Below are 16,803 nucleotides of genomic sequence, written 5' to 3'. Positions count from 1 at the left end.
CCCGCCATTTCTCGGTGTCACTATTGATTGTTCAATCTATCGGCTGGCTCCGTCTTCCGCGGCTGCTTTTCACTCCATCTTGCTCCCGCGAAGCTGATTGATGGTCTCGAGGGTCGCGCCAGCAGCCGCTGCTTAAAGTAGCGCCCGTGCTAAAACAGTCAGCGCTTGAAGAAGTTTTTTTTTTTTTTTTTTTCCCTCCTCGCTGTTAGAGGGAGAGGATTTTGGCGAAGCGGACAAACGGCCGGACGCACGCTGTGTTGGGATTTCCGAGTCTTTTTGTTTCAACTTAGTAGAAAGTTTTTGAATGTGTGCATTTGTAGTTCTTTTTTTTTTTTTTCAAATATTATTTTGGGGGGGCTGGTTTTGCAGCGGCCACCCACCATGAAGGCGATTGTGTGCCATTAGAATAACAAATGAGTCCTGGCGGAGTCACCCGCATGCATGTAAATTAATAGCACAACACGGCGCAGCGTCGCGGCGGAATTCATCATTCGGCGAATTGAAAAGCTGGGGGCCTCATATTTTGCCGGGGCGCTCGCTGCGTGGCAGTCATTTATTGTCGGGCCTGTCCGCACGTCCTTCACCCTCACGTGCGACATCCATCGCCGCCATATTTGTATTTGCCGTTTGGGAAGCCACTTTGTTTCTACAGCACTTAAAAAAAAACAATACTTGTGCTGGACATAAAAGAAGAGGAACATGACAAATGACAACGGTTAGCATGATGCAGAAATGTAGCAAACGCAGGTTCTCGGCTAACGTTGGACGCCAGACGTGTTTAACGCAGCGTGAAAAGCTGACTCCCAAACTTTCTCCTGATTTGAGGCTCGGGTTAGGGTTAATTTCTTTTTTTTTGTTTCAAATGACTTTTCCCCCCCTTCCTTGCCATTACATTCCAATGTACCCAGCCAACATAAGGTGCAAAAGATTTGCATTTCATTTCCCTGCGCATATTTTTAATCATGTCCCGCCCGGCTGGCGCTCTTGTTTGAGTGGCGCTGACTTCATATTGAGCGAGCGGCTAAGTGATGACTGTCGCTGACGGATTGTCGTCCGGCCGTCCCCCTTTTTTTTTTTTTTTTTTCTTTCCTCCATTCCTTCCCCGAGTGGACGTGAGGGCTCAGCAGGCGCTACAAGACAAATAACACCCGGGCCGGGGCCATCAGTCCATCCCGCGAGGAGGCGGCAAAATAATTATTGTGCAGCGCTAAAACCCTTTCAGACGGCCTGCAGCAACACATGTAGACAGACAATATACGATATTAACTATCGTTAATCTAAATATTTTGGAGTGCTATTTTGTCCTTGAAGTTTCGTTTTTTTCTCAGAGCGCTCCGTTTATTCGCATTTTCTGTTTCTCTCTATACAACGGTGCATTTTAATCAAATTGTCTAGGTGACCCCAAACGTTTTTTTTCCCCTCCAAGAGAAGAATTGTATTGTGAAAGGGAAAAAAAATATTTTTGTGGAAGTTGATACGGTGAGAAATCTCACTGGTGTCTCCAAGTTTGTTTCTTATCCGGAGAAATCCCAGAAGGGGAACAAACAAAAGCAAATCTTTGTTTGAATAAAAATTGGCTCTCAAATTTTCCTGAAAACAATTTTATTTTCAAGCTATATCGCAGCGCTCTACCTCACTCCCAAATGTTTTTTTTTTCTTTTTTGGGTGTGTGTGTGTGTGTGTGTGTGTGTGTGTGTGTGTGTGTGTGTGCGTGGCTTAGCTATGACCTACTTTAAAGTGTGCTATTTGAATATGAAAAGGGCGGCAGTCGGGGGAGCCCAGGGGATGGCAACACCGGCTTCCTCTAAAATGTTAATGCTTGGGCTAATTGATGGTATGTTCTTTGTCAGCTCCCACTTTTTGTGCCACCTTCTCATCGACGCCAGCGCAAGCTAGCAAAGCTTTCAGATGATTTGAGCGCACCGAAGGGGGCCGCCGCCGCCGCCACGGCGCATTTGCTTCCGCTTTCAAGACAAGTTAGCGCCGGGGCGCGCACGTGCGCCGCCACATTTTTGTATTTCAAAAAGGGAATAATTGCCCAGGGCGGCGGCAGGGGGAGCGTGGCCGCGGGATTCCCCGAGAGTGTCGCTGTGAAGTCGACGCGTCGATGCGGCGCCACCGCGGCGGCCGTTTACCAAAGATCGTTTCTTTTTTTTTTTTTCTCAAACGGCCTTCAAAAGGAGCGCTAACGTTAGCTCATTGAGGCAAAACGGCTGATTTAAGTTAAATTTCGAGTGACGTGTCGCTCCGAGTCTCAAAATGGTGGCGACCTGTTGGCGCCACTTTGCGCCGTTGCTCTCAAACGCCTTCAGGAGGACCCTGGTAAACACAAGACGATGAATTCCGCTCATGAAATGTCTTTTTTTTAGCACAATGTGGGCATCAATGAAAGATGAGGACAAATTGTCCATCCGTCCATCTGGAGCTTCTGGTTTTCGTTTTTTTTTCTCCTAAAGTGACTTGTCGGCAAAGCCAAGGCCGGCAAAAAGCGTCAAAGTAGTTTTGTATGGGCCTGCTGTGTCATTGTGGCGCCCGGCCGGGGCGGGCCGGGCTAAATTGCCAATAGTGTTTTCTTTGCTTTGCTAATTATTAATTAGCCAGCTCCATGCATATGTGTTTATTCCTAATTGCATTTGATGGATGAGTGGCAGCTCTGACACCTCATTAGAGCAGATTAATGGAACGACACAATATTTATGTGCGGCGCAATGACCAGTTATCCCGCCTGCCATCTATCAGCGGGATGATCTCGCTGATTGAAAACCGCTGGTCCGTGTAATCCTAATTATTTGGAATTAGAAGGGAATTTATAGCTTCTCGCGCCGTTTTCCGCCGTGACGGCAAATTGGAAACATTAAATGCATAACGAGGGGGAAAATGAGGGGAAGACAATCACGGAATTAATGTGGATGACTGTCGGGGAAAAAGACGGATGGGGGGGGGGCGTCCAACCGACAGGTGTGCCAGACATTTGCTATTGATGACTTTGATCCTTGCGTGGATTTGTTGAAATGAAGATTATTTCCCCAAAATGTTCAACCCTGGATTCTTCCCATTTCCATTTTCTTCTTTGGAAAATGTTATCTGAATGTGTCTTTTATTTTTCTGGGGCTTTTCCTGCAGTTGTTTGCGTGGAGAATGCCCAGAGGATTTTCCTCATTGAACTGGCATATCCCATCTTGCTCCGCCGCCAAACATTCCCAACCTCATATTTGCCCTTTTTTATTTATTTTTTTTTATTTCTTTATTTATTTACAATGATTGTTATTTTGGAAAAAAAAAAAAAAGTTTGCGCGCTCGCTCCAAGAGCATTAGCAAGTGAACTCGCTATAACCCTCCTCCAACTCCGGCAAAGCTTTTTGCCCTCGTGGGACGAGCGCGCGCTAAAATCCGCCGCTTGAGCTCACAGAGAAGCAACCAGGCCCAGAAGAGTCGGTCGGGCTTTTGCTAGCCTACAATAGCGCAAAAGCCTGCAGGAACAGGAAGGGCCTCCTTTCCCAGGTACTGAGAACTTCCTAAGGCCCACCATTTCTGACTTTGTATTTGCCTCCCAACTTTTTTAACACCATTAGCCGCCGCCTCCCTCGATTGAGCCGAGCCGTCGGAGTTTTGTTGACAATCTGTCCCGATGTTAGCTTAGCGAGCTACGTCCGGGATCATGGCGCAGAGTCGCTCTTGGAAGCGCGTGGCCACTTTGGCAATCTGCTGACCGAATTGGCTGAGCAGCCCGGAGAGCAAAGGTGTTCCTCGAAGCCGTCCTCCGATGACACCGTCCGCTTAAAAATAGCACAAGCGGGATGGAGGTTTAATCCCCCCCGCCCCCGAATGGAGCGCAAGGCCGACATTTAGCCGCAACAACGGTTGGAATACAAGATTACGGCAGGCCTCTCCTGGCGGCAGCCGTTTATTTTTATCCCCTTAAAGGCTGCCAAAATTAGCCCGGCCAAAAACGCTGAGCGTGAAATATGAAAGGTTCCCGCCGCTTCTGGTAAGCAGTCTGCCTGGCGGAGCAATGTGACTGCTGCGCTTGCGATACGCCGACAGGGGTCGGTCGACCTGCTCGTCACGCTCACGTTTGACCCCGGCAATGTCAAAAGTCGATTTTTCATTCAAACTCCGACAGAGAGAAGGAGATTGCTATCTGGGTGTCCTTGTTCATCTTCTCCGGAGTTTGCGAGCTAAGGTGTCATTGCTAGCCTCCAAAGAGAAACGTGCACGTCCTTTTCCGTCTTTCATGGCGGGATGGGGACGAGATGAGAGGAACCTTTTCCCCCATTTCAGTGCCACAAAGTTTTGTACTCGCGAGTGGAGCTGATCATTGAAGAGCTCCTGGTAGCCTGCGGGCTAATTGTGGAATTGTGGCGCCCATTCACACTTTCATCTTCTGCTTCTTTCATCCAACTTTGGCCGCGCGTCTTCCCGTTGCGTTCGGCCATGACGAATGATCTCGACTCGGGCTCGTGTTGAAGGTGGGAATGAATTTGAGATGAAGGTATCGATCCGCCTTACGAAGCACAATGTCACGGCTGCGCTTTCCGTTTCGGGGTGACTCCGTCATGGAGATGACAATTGCCATGGTGTAATGGAGACATCTCAAGTGTAATCCCCAAAAATGTTTTTGTAATGTCTGACAGCCAGCAGGGCCCATTTTTTGCCGGCCCGTCTTATTGATCAGCCCACTTTTGCTGACCTTCGTTGGCCTCGAGCCAAAGGGCAAAGTCGACGACGCTCTTGTCAAAACACGTTGTTGCCGTCCGTCCGTCCTTTGGAACAAAGCAATTTCATCAAAACAGCAGCAGTTTCTTACCCAAAATGTAGAGACAATTAGTGCCTTTGGATCCCAAGCAGGCCGGTGAGCTGCTTAGCGCTTGCAAATCTGTTTGGCTTCAATACAGACGTAATGATTGGATTAGTCTTTCTTGCTTTGGCCATGGCTCAATAGATTTCCTGTCAGATGCCACACAAAAAAAAAACAACCAAAGAAAATCCATGAAATGAGCGGAACCAGCGTTGTCCTCTTGAAAATGACCCGAAATGTTAAATTTCCACTGCGGCGATGGAGCCATCGAACTACTTGTCAGTTTTTTTTCTTTCCATTAGAAATATCAGCATATCGCCTCTATTGATTACGTCTGGATGTCTTAATCAGATCAGCAGAACGTCCCACCGCCGGAAAGTACATTCATGCCAAAATATTGATCAGGAATTTAATTGAATGCGCCGCTCAGTTTATTAATCGGCCCCCTGCTTGTCTTTCTTTCTTTTGGCCTCCCGTGACGCTCATCCAAAGTGACAGCTAAAGAAAATGTAGAATTTGTGTTAGTTTAAAAAAAAAAAGAATAATAAGGAGGTTGCTTTGTCCCTGAGGCTTCGGAGCTTTGATCGCTAACGAGCGCATGATGGCTTTTGTATTGATCGCGGGGGGAAAATGTGGGTTGATGGTGAATTGGAATGGGGGGGGGTGGGACAAGATACTGTATAATATATATATTTTTTTTTCCCACCCCCTGCTTACTTAGTAGTGTGATTGGTGGGCCGGTGTGGGAAGCAGCTGCGGCTGCTTCAAAAGCAAAGCCGGACGCGATGAAAGCGCAACAGGAACCCTTTAGCCAGGTGGAAGCCGGCGTTGAGCCCGTAAAGCGCCGTAAACAGTCCGTTTCCATCAGACGTGCCTCTCGCTGGCTCGCTTGCTCGCTCGCTGGTGTCAACACCTCGTTCCCCAATATCGGGTCTCTCACACAACTGGTGTTCCACTCCAGTCATGTAGGGGGCAGTCTTGTGCCAATTAGCACACCCCATGTTTACATACGCACCTCCATGACATCTTGAAATAGGATGTAAAGAATTGTTTTGCTTCATTCTTGGTGCTGCACCTTGTGGTGTGTGCACCTTGGCCACCAGGGGGCAGTATAATAAAGACATAATGTATCAATTGGAAGTCGCAGCACCTCAGTAAGCTGCAGTAAAGTCACCGAGGATAAAGAATATATGCCTATGAGCGAGTTGACCTATCGTGCTTTTCATTTGACGGCAAGAAATTGTTGTCGTCCAAAGAACGTAAAATAAAAATCTCACAGGATTGAAGACAAAAAATGTGTCTCTGGAACGATTGGACCTCCTTTCTCATTGGCCCGCCCTGGACCAGCCGCTGCAGAGTGTGATCCAATCGGGGCTGCGCCGTCCTTAGCCAAGCACGCCCCTCGGCGCTTAAAGCACCCCCGCGTCAGCAATGGAGACTCGCTCTCGCTCTCTCGCTCTGTCTCACTGCAGCTGCGTGGCTTCGTTCCTCCGCCTCTTCATCCCTCGCTTCTCGCGCTCCGCTTCCCCCCCGAGTAGCCTTGGAGGAGTTTGTCGCAGGGAGGGAGACGAACATCCCGGCGACATCCTGACATGATGCAGAGACTTGGGAACTGATCTTCTTTTTGGAAGGGGGGGGCGTGTGTGTTTTTTTTTTTTTTTTTTCTTCTTCTTCTTTTTAGTCCTGTCCTCCTGCAACATCAGGAATGCTTCACGCGGACTGATGGACGTTTCTGAAGTGTGCATCCCCGACCCGCTCTGCTACCATAACCAGTAGGTGCATCTTTGACTTGACGGCTAAACTCTTGAGCAAGTGCGTTGCGGGACGGCTCGCTACGCTGGAGGCTGCGCACGTGTCCGTCCCGCTCTGTTCCAGGTGGAAAGTAGAGTAGGAGCTCCAACAATAATGTTTGTCCCTTTAATGAGCCAAAAGCCTCAAAACAATGACTGCAATTCGATCAAACATTAAATGTCATCCTTAAAAAAATAGATACACATTTATACTTTATACTCTGTCGATGTATCTATATGTTCGTATATACACTATATGTAAGTATTTATAGTGTGTTTATAGTATACTTTACCAAAATATATAGCCCAAAAACACATTTGTGTGTACAACTTTTTTAATGGAGTTAAAAATAGGTCAATTCTCTTCATTTGAAGAAGGAATCGGTTCACTTTAGATTTTGTTCTGTTTTTATTCCTAACTTGTTTGTCGCCCGTCCCAAGGCAGCAAAATGCAAAAGTGCTCGAGTGGAAATAAAATGCAGCACGAGCTGCCCGATGCGCTCGATATGCCACGCCGCGCCACGCCGCGCCACGCCGCGCCACGCCGCGCCACGCCGGGTGTCCATTTCAGCCGGGACAGGAAGTGGACGCCAACATCCAATGAAACTTGAATTGCAGTCCGACGTTGGCGTCTTTTGGCCCAAGAGCATTGGGAAGATGGCCAAAAAAAAACAAAGCGTCAAAATTCTGCTCCAAAATTGGCCCCCGACAACATTTTCATTCTCGAGTGCAAATTTCATTTTTCAGTCAAATGTAAACATTTTGATGGTTCCATTTTTTATGCGCAGATAGAAAATTAAAACATCAGTCCCTCGTGTTTTGTTAATGCAAAACCTGTTAAACTTTTCTTTTATGATGATGATGATGCAAAATCCTGCGTCCTTTTTTTTCTACAAAAAAGATGTGTGATTTTCCTGTCATCTTCAACATTTCCAGAATCTTTTGCAGCACAGAAGAAGTATATCTTTTAAAAAAAAAAAAAACATCTCCACATCATTTGAAACTACAGCAAAATGTTCTTTTCTAATTTGAATTTACAATAAAAAGGAAGCGGCTCACCTCAGTTTGCTGCTCAGTCGCTTTTGTTTCAAGCATTTTTTGCAAAGACGTGCCACTTTGGGTGTCTTTCCTTCTTTTTGCTCCAAATTCAAAAAGTAGCTTGTCATCACTTTTGAATAATATATCTATTTCATTTCTGCCCCCGTCGGGACCCCTCAGCGCAAAAACACACACACACGCGCGCGCGGCCGCTGAGGGATCCAGCACATGTGCTAGCACACTGAGCTGCTTTCTAATTTTAGCGGCTCCCTCCTCGTCTTGTGTATTGTTGCGCGCACACTGAGAATTCAAATTTGGATTTGCTAACTTGTGTTTTGCTGATTTTTGCATCAGTCACACCTAAAAGTGTCATGTGCAATTTCATTGCAAAGATTTGGAAATAAAATCTCTCCTGTTACATCCGACCTTCAACGCGACGGCCGGATACGTTTGCCTAATTGATCGCCCTCAAACAGGAAGCGCATCGTCATGTTGGATCGTGTGTGCGTGTGTGTGTGTGTGTGTGTCGGGGGTCACGACTTGCTTCCTCCACGTCGTTTATATTGTGTCTACGGCGCTAATAATGTTAGCTTGACGCAAAGTTGGAGAGCAAGAAGGACTCTGACGCGTTACTCAAGTAACAGGACACACATTCGCACGGTTTTGGTCGAGCTAGCTAGCGACGTTGTCCTTTGAGTATCCAAGTCAACACATTTGCCGCAAATCATTCTTGTCATTGACAGAAAAGAATCCATCAAGAATTAAGAAGCAAGTTAAGTGTAGGTAGCTTCAAAATTGTGTATTGTGAAATTGTACGCAAGTTTGGTGGAAATAATAATAATAATAACAACTCTCCAGTCCAAATCATGCAACTTTATTTTTCTCCTCTGAGGAATTTCTTTCTGAGCAGACGTTTGAAGGTTAAGCTTCCGGCCGGTAATTGAAATGCAAAATAAGACGAGAGCCGATCGATGGCCATCTCTGTTTATTTATGAAATCAATATGCTAACTGTCCCTCACCACTTTCCCCCCCAATGACAGCTTAAGCCTGCTTCATTCTGGCCGGGCCAGGTGAGGCGAGGCGAGGCAAGCGCTGTGTTTGACTTTGCGGGGAGAGCAATTCTCTGGAGGTGCGCGCCGCGCCGCCGCCAACGTAGTAGATGTCACCCCGCAGGTGTCGAGACGTCATCCATGTGGCAAATCTATGCGTGCTGTCGTGACATCGTGTGTGTTTGCAAATATGTATTTGAAGGTTATTATCATGATACGGTATTGGTTTTATTCATGTGAGTATTTTTGCGTCCAGGCTGCTGAGTAGAATGCCCTCGGAGGAGCGGCGCCTGTCCTCCAGTTGCGGTTCTTACGTGAAAACGGAGCCATCCAGCCCGTCGTCGTCTCTGGTGGACACGGGCAGCCGCCACAGTCCCAGCGGCAACTCGGACGCCAGCGGCGGCTACGTCAACGCGGGGCGGGGTTGCCACCTTCTGGACTCGCCGCCCATGTTCAACCCGGGCGTGCACGGCATGGGGGTCGGGGGCGCAGCCTGTCTGCGGCGCTACGACGACTGCTCCGGGGGCCTGGCGGACGAGTCGGCCATCAAGTGCGAGTACATGCTCAACGCCATCCCCAAGCGGCTGTGCCTGGTGTGCGGCGACGTGGCCTCGGGCTACCACTACGGCGTGGCCTCCTGCGAGGCCTGCAAAGCCTTCTTCAAAAGGACCATACAAGGTAGCGGCCAGACCCGTACACCTTCTTCTTTCTCATCCTCCTCATCGTCACCTCTGGACCTAATATGGCCGCCGTTCGGCTGCGGGTCGAGCGCTCAATAACAATCGTTGTCGGGTGACTGTAATTAAGAAGCTGCCGTTTGAGCGTGGGAAGGGACCAATTAGGACCGCCGCTGTGGCCGTGTTGTCGCAGGCGTCCTCCGACTAAAAAAAGGGGACGGCACTTTAATGGAATGGTAATCAGGGATGGCGTCGGGGGTCCCGGCCTCGCTAAAAGAGGGGGACAAGGAGAGGTCTGGCCTGAAGAGCGAGCGCGTGGCTAATAGCGTGGCATCATAATATATCAACATTTAGAGGGGAAAAATAAGCTCCAAATGTCCTCTGAGGAAAGAAAGGTGGACGGACGCGAGAGCTGATTAACTAAGAGGCTACCGCGACAACCTCGTGCTTTTAGAGACACGCACGCGCGCTCGCAAATGTTTTCTTTCATAACGGTAAAATGATTGAGGCAATGTGACCTCCCTTTTCCAAACGGATGAGCGTCTGCCGTGTTGTTGGAAGTGCTTGACGCAAAGTGGTGACTGTGGGATGAGTAAACTGGGGCGGCGAGGAGAGGGGAGGGGAGGGGAAGGGGGCGCCACTTAAGTCTGTGTGTGTGTGTGCACAATGTGGCGCGAATGACCAATGTCCACCTTTTGCTTTGCAGGCAATATCGAGTACAGCTGCCCGGCCACCAACGAGTGCGAGATCACCAAACGGAGACGCAAGTCGTGCCAAGCGTGTCGCTTCATGAAGTGTCTCAAAGTGGGCATGTTGAAGGAAGGTCAGTTTGTGACATCATCATCATCATCCCGTCATCTCGCACGGCAGGCTGTTCCCCTAGGAAGTCCGACCGGCCCAACCCTCTCGCCCCCCCCCACGCTGTCTGTCTTTGCTGCCGTATCGATCCGCTAAATGCTTTGTGAACGTCCGACCTCACTTGTTCTCCTCCACCGGGAGAAGCTTGCCCCCGTTTTGCATGTTGACAAAGAATTTTTGTCGTCTGGCCCAACAACAGCGATTTGGATCAAAATGGTGCAGCAGCACATCTAGACGGGCAGTATAGCAATACTCACAGGTGTCTCCTCGCCAGTGCGTTCTTTGGCCGTGGACGTCAACGCTTGCACTTGCCGCCTAATTAAATCTCCACGCAGGTTCCGAAGAACAAGGAGTCTATTTGCCAGCCAGCCTTATTGATCACTGGAAGGCGTACGATTGCAACGGTGTGTGTTAGGAGTGGGAGGGGTGGGGGGGATTTAGCTTCAATCTGCCAGGCATAAAATGATGTCAGTGTGTTTGCTGGGAACAAGAAGCTCCCCCGCGGGCGCGCAGCGTAATTAGGTTAGTGGATAGTCGGTGTCAGGAAATTGAAAGAGCATCCTAATCGCCTTCCTTTTGTGTTCCGGGGGAATCAAGAAGGAATTTAGACGAGTTGCTGGGAAATCTCGCAGCACTCCATTCCACTTGACCGTCTTTAAAGTCTGTTTGCTCCCCCAACAGCGCCGCCGCCACCACCTGCATGCTCAAACATCCTCAAATAAAATCAGAAGCACCTGCTCAAAAATACTCAACAGCAAGTTGAAACGTCTTTGTTCGGCAGGCGTCCGCTTGGACCGGGTGAGAGGGGGTCGGCAGAAATACAAACGGAGAATGGACGCCGAGAACGGCGGCTACCTCACCATCCCGCCCCCGGCCAAAAAGCCCCGTAAGTTGCAACTTGATTTTATTCCCTTTGGTTGATAGTCAAGCCTCGCTAATCATCGATTGCAAAAAGTCGTGATAGCTTGCAAAACGCCATAGACAGGCTAACGATATCGACCATTTTCTCCGTCGTCAGTGACAAAGATCGTGTCGCATCTGTTGGTGGTGGAGCCCGAGAAAATCTACGCCATGCCCGACCCCAGCGTGCCCGACGGCGACATCAAGGCCTTGACCACCTTGTGCGACCTGGCCGATCGCGAGCTTGTGGTCATCATCGGCTGGGCCAAGCATATCCCAGGTAGCGCCGCAAAGCATTGCAACAACGTCATCGTTATCATCGGCTACTCATGAGCACCTCGGGGAAAAGCCAGTCAGTCCCTCCCGTATTCTCAAATGGAATCAATGCAGAGCAGAGCAGAGCAGCCCGCGCTTGTCGCCGACCCGTTGAGTAAGACCGGCGTCAACGGAGGCAGATGCTTCGCTGGGAGAGAAAAGGCGGCAGATGCCGTTCATTGATCTGACAAATGGGCTCGTTGGCCGCTTTGCTCAATGCTTTTGTCATCCTTCCAAACGGCGTCGCTCCTCGGCCGCGGCGGGAACGCAAACATGTCCGCCGCGCTTCGGTGGAGATAAACGATCAAATCGACGGCAACAAAATATTGAATAAATTGCGTTTGTCTTGGGCCCCTCCCCTCCAGGGGCCCTCTCGTCTCATTATTGCCTCTGTCGTTTTATTAGGCCCATTCGGGGGCCTGTAATGATAGAAAATGAATCGAGGGTGAACCCGTGTCGGTTTTAGCCGAGCTGGCCGACTTGGGGCTTCATCGTGCCCGATAGACGTTCAATTACTCGTCCCGTTTGGACGTTGGCTTTGCTTCAATTACAAAGACGGCTATTCAAAAAAAAGAAACCAACAACTTGCTGCTTCTGAGTCTGTTGCGCATCTTTTTTCTTTTTGGGCCGAGTCACTTGAGCTTCCCGCGCATCGATGGCGTGGGATTGCGCTAAATACTCACTAAGCCTTTTGTTTCCCCGCAAAACTGCCTTTTGGGGCTCAATTCCTGAGGCAGCCTGCGGTACAGTATTTACATCAGCCCTCCCCCGTACGGCCGTGTAGCGGATGTCCTCCATCAGCTGTCAGTTTGTCAGATGTGAAGCCAGGATCGATGGCCCTTTGGCGTTTGCTGGACTGATTACAATCTGCTAATCAATAAGTGCTCATTCTTCTTCTCTCTTTGCCTGATAAGAAGCATGGCGGCCGGCGGGCCTCCTATTTAGGCGACAATCAGGCTGCTGCTCACCATACGAGAGTGAAGGCTATTGTGGTGCTTCAGGTGCTTTTTTCCATGGCAAGGTGGCTCTCGACGGATTGATTAGAAAATGAGCTCGGCCATCCGTCCGTCCGTCCGTCTTGGTGGGATGTCAAATTTTGATTTGTCCTATTTTTTGCCTTCAGGCTTCTCTAGCCTGTCGCTGGGCGATCAGATGAGCCTCCTGCAGAGCGCCTGGATGGAGATCCTGGTGCTGAGCATCGTCTTCCGCTCGCTGGCCTGCGACGAGGAGCTGGTCTACGCCGAGGACTACGCGGTGGACGAGGAACGGGCCAGGAGCTCGGGCCTGCTGGACCTGCACGTGGCCATCCTGCCCCTGGTGCGGCGCTTCAAGAAGCTGCGCGTGGACAAGGAGGAGTTTGTCACGCTCAAGGCCATCGCGCTGGCCAACTCGGGTCAGTTCACCTTTTCTTGTGAGCCTAGAACGGCCGTACATTGGTGATCGTCTGTGCAAAACCACAAATTCGGTAGTTCATGACATATCGTTTCTTTTATATCGACGCGAGCTATCGGCCCTCCAATCCAATCCAAGTAGGCGTCCAATTAAAGCAAAGAAAGAAAGCAAATCAACTGAAGTTGGCCACGCTGAAGGGTGACGAGATAAGGCGGGACAAAAAGCTGGAGAGGGAAGGGCCGCCTTTTCATTTCCCGCCCGCCCGCTCGCTCGCTCGCTGTCCGTGTGTGCGTGCGTGCGTCCGTCTCCATAACAGGAGCTGTCACAGCCCGCCCGCCCGCCCGCCCCAGATATGTTTAGCATTTCATTAGGAAAACAGGGGCTGTCAATAAAATGTGTTAAGTGGAGCAGAATGGCGAGACGCCGCTGCCGCCACCGCTCGTATTGACACTTTGCTTTTCACTCGGCACGGCCGCCCATCGATTGTGACGCCGCGGCCTTTTCTCCCGCCTGACTGAGGGACACAAAAAAGTGCTGCGCCCACAGCTTTTTTTGTGGCACGATGGCAATCGCCCTCTGCGCTTTTTCTGTGTGAGCATTTGAGCCGTTGTCCCGTTTGGGGGAATCGGAAGCGCTGGGAAACGCTGGGAAGCGCTGGGAAGCGCTGGGAACGGGAGACGTGTGAGAACTGAAGCCAGAGTTCAGGCCGGACCGGAGGGGCGGCGTTCAAACGAGCCGCCGCCACCGTAAAGCTCCGAGAGGCTTTTCAGCTGGGCGTTTGCGGGCTCTCGTGCGTGTGCGACAGCTGTGGAAATTCTCAGCCATTGATTTTATAATTAGCCGCATATCGACGGCGGCGGCTGACGGATTACTCTGAAATTGTTTCTTGCAAGTTGCCTTTGCATCGGGCACGCGCATGACGGGAGGGACGCTTTGCATGTGCACAGCCCAGTTAATTTCCCAAGATAGAAACGCAATTTACACCAAAGGCACGCGAGTGGACTTCATTAGTCACTTAGGATCAGAATGAGCCTTTTCCTTACCCCCCATGTCATTTCCTGTCCATGTTTTTCCGCTCTTTACGTGCTTCATTCCATCTGCCGCGCTGGTGTCTTTTTTATTTGAACGTCCACAACAAACGGAAGCGCCAACGTAAGGGGGCCAGCCCACGGATCCATCATTCAGCGCAAGCGCAATGCCGCTGCTGAATTCATTAGCAAACACTCGGGACCGGATACGCTCCGTATTGGCCCAAGAAATGAATCTTGCCGCTGGTCCCGAGAGAGCGGGCCCGTCTGTCCTCGCACAGGCATTTATTTAAGGAGCCTCGTTAGCTGCTAACAAGTCAAAGAGGAGACAAATCTTCAAAAGTGTACGCTTGGATGTGTAACACCCCCCCCCCTCCTCCTCTCCAGACTCCATGCACATCGAGAATCTGGAGGCTGTGCAGAGGCTGCAGGATTCCCTCCACGAGGCCCTGCAGGACTTTGAGGGCTGCCAGCACCCGGAGGACCCCCGGCGGGCGGGCAAGCTGCTCATGACGCTGCCCCTCCTGCGGCAGACGGCCACCAAGGCCGTGCAGCACTTCTACAGCGTCAAGATGCAGGGCAAGGTGCCCATGCACAAACTCTTCCTGGAAATGCTGGAGGCAAAGGCTTGACAGCGGGCGGGCGGGGCCGGGCCGGGCGAGGCGGGGCCTACGCTTTTGACGGACAGCTGCCAACAGGTGGCGGGACAGCGCATGACTATATTGTGCCAACGGGAAAAAGCTTGACGAGCGAATATCAACACGGTGCGGGATTATTACGATTCATATATGTGTAAAAATTGTACAGAAATGAGGCAAGTGCGGTCGGTCTTGCTAGCATCTCAAGCTTCACCTTCAAAGCTGCCCTCAAAATGTCCTGACCGTGCAGCTGCGGAGCCATTTTGTCTTTCGGTTCTTTGCTTTTCCATTTTGTCTGGGTGGGAATTGCGCTGCGGCACCGCCACGTGATTGCTTGACGGATTCCTTTGGGAAAGGCTTCACTTTTTTTGTCATGTTCCAAAAGGAAGTCCGCCACTTCAATTCTACACACGGCACTCCGCAACGACGCAGCGAGCAGTCAACTGCTTTACTAAAGTCAAAGAGAAAAAAAATTTGCGTGCAATTGTGTGAGTTTTTATTTTATTTTTAATATTCAAAACAAAATGGTGTCATTGTGCAGTGTTGTGTGTAGAATTTTGAAAACGTTTTTCGGGGGAATTTTGGTTGTAACCCAGAATGTGGAAAATAGTGAGCGGAGATGTGCAATAATGTACCGTGTCAAACCCAACTTTTTTTTTTTTTTTTTTTCTTCCATCCAATCTACTGATACCCTGTTTAATGTGACCAGATAGCTCTGCAATAAACACGCCTCCCGTGTTCTGATGTCATCGCAAGTGTTCTTCCTCACCGCCTTTGTTTTACGGACGCAGAAAACACCCATTAGCATTTGCCGCCACCGACGGAAATAAAACACCGTCCCCGAGGTGGAGCCCGTGCCCACTTTAATTGCTCCATTTCTGTTGAGGATTTCAGCCCGAGCGACAATTAGAATTAATTGGATGTCGAAGAAGAAGCTTTTTTGGCGGGAAGGGGCGGCACTTTTTTTATTTGCTTCCGTCGATTGGGAAAACGTTATCTGACACCAGGGCTCGCTTCACCTTGTTCATTAGCGCTACGACGCCTCGGCGTGGAAAAGAAAATCCTCTTTTGAAAAATATCGCAGCTTGTATTCTCAAACACAAGTGTCCTAAAAATAATACTAATAAATGACTTTATTTGTTTTCATTGTGGTCACTACGCGGTGACTGACCAATTGATATTTTTTTGGTGGAAGCGGACCACGCGAGTCCCCCCTGGGAATGGCTGGCACAGGAATCAGGTGACATCATACCTACATGCTGTATTAACAAAAACTAATGTACCGACATGAACTAAGTGGTTGGTTTTCTCGCAGGGGAGAAATCTGCGTGGCGGCCGTCTCATTTGTGGCCTTCTCCTCCACACGCTGCTTTCCATAAAACACGGACGGACGAGCCTCCTCGGCGAAGGGACGCTCCCCCCCCCCCCCCCCCCCCCCCAACCGCAAGGTTCGTGTGTACATAAGCTTTCAAACATTTCTTCCACATGTTAGAAAAACTTATCATAGCACACTTGTAAATCGATTCGAATTTGCTGGCCTCCCTCCGTGTGCATGTGTGTGTTGTAGCCAGCCGGCGCCGTCGGGGCACGCGGGTCCCGACTGTCCCGTCTCGGCAGCCGTCCCCGCTTGACCTTGCGCCGGCCGGCTTTTGCGCGTAAGTCATTTCATTTACCCGCCTTTCAACTTGAGCCAAAATGCAGCCGGGTGGGGGCTGGGGACTTGGCTGTGTGCTATGGCCTGCCACGAGCCATGTCATTTGTCTTTGCGTGTGGGCAGAGCACGGCAGGGAAGTTTGACGAGTCGCCATCAAACAGAACTTAAATAAGCCTGGTCCAAAGGTTTTGTGTGCGATGTCAAGGAAAGTTGAATGGAGGCGGTGTCGTCGTTCTCTGTGCATTGACCTGCCATTGGTCGCTCTGCTACCTTGCTAAAAAAAAACAACTATGATGGCACGACAACCTTGCGCTGTCAAGATGGAGTTGGGCGGGCGCGGCCGATCCGAGGCGCCTCTGAGAATAGGTTGTAAAGTGTCAGTCACGCGTTGTCGCCGACGATACGAGCGGGTGGACGTGAGCGGAGGAGATGGCTAACCATCAATATGCCTCCAGTGGAAATTGAGCAAGCTCATGATTTATGGTGTCCGCATCCACACCAAATACATGCTGAATATACTCTTTTTTTTTTTTTTTTTTCCTTTCTTTCCTATCAGGCTCAAGGGCAGGTAAGAGCATCTTGGACAGGAAGTACTTCGTTGAAATGGATTCAAAACTGTGAGCCTTCCTGTTGTGGTCATGCATCCAAACAAACATGGTTTATGC

At 50.0% G+C, this 16,803-nt stretch overlaps 1 protein-coding gene across 1 annotated transcript; it reads left to right on the top strand.

Annotated features, from left to right (window-relative positions):
• Positions 1-2,323: 2,323 nt before the first annotated feature.
• Positions 2,324-15,233, top strand: esrrgb (estrogen-related receptor gamma b). The gene is made up of 7 exons (XM_037244537.1): positions 2,324-6,570; positions 8,933-9,354; positions 10,060-10,176; positions 10,993-11,097; positions 11,230-11,391; positions 12,550-12,819; positions 14,234-15,233. Exons 1-7 carry the CDS (start codon positions 6,521-6,523, stop codon positions 14,476-14,478), a joined length of 1,371 nt encoding a protein of 456 aa, XP_037100432.1. The 5' UTR covers positions 2,324-6,520; the 3' UTR covers positions 14,479-15,233.
• The last annotated feature ends 1,570 nt before the right edge of the window (positions 15,234-16,803 follow it).

The sequence above is a fragment of the Syngnathus acus genome, chromosome 24 (genome assembly GCF_901709675.1).
Source record: "Syngnathus acus chromosome 24, fSynAcu1.2, whole genome shotgun sequence".
NCBI classification, from domain to species: domain Eukaryota; kingdom Metazoa; phylum Chordata; class Actinopteri; order Syngnathiformes; family Syngnathidae; genus Syngnathus; species Syngnathus acus.
Note: the sequence above shows the minus strand (reverse complement) of the source record. Positions and strands in the feature narration are given on the sequence as shown.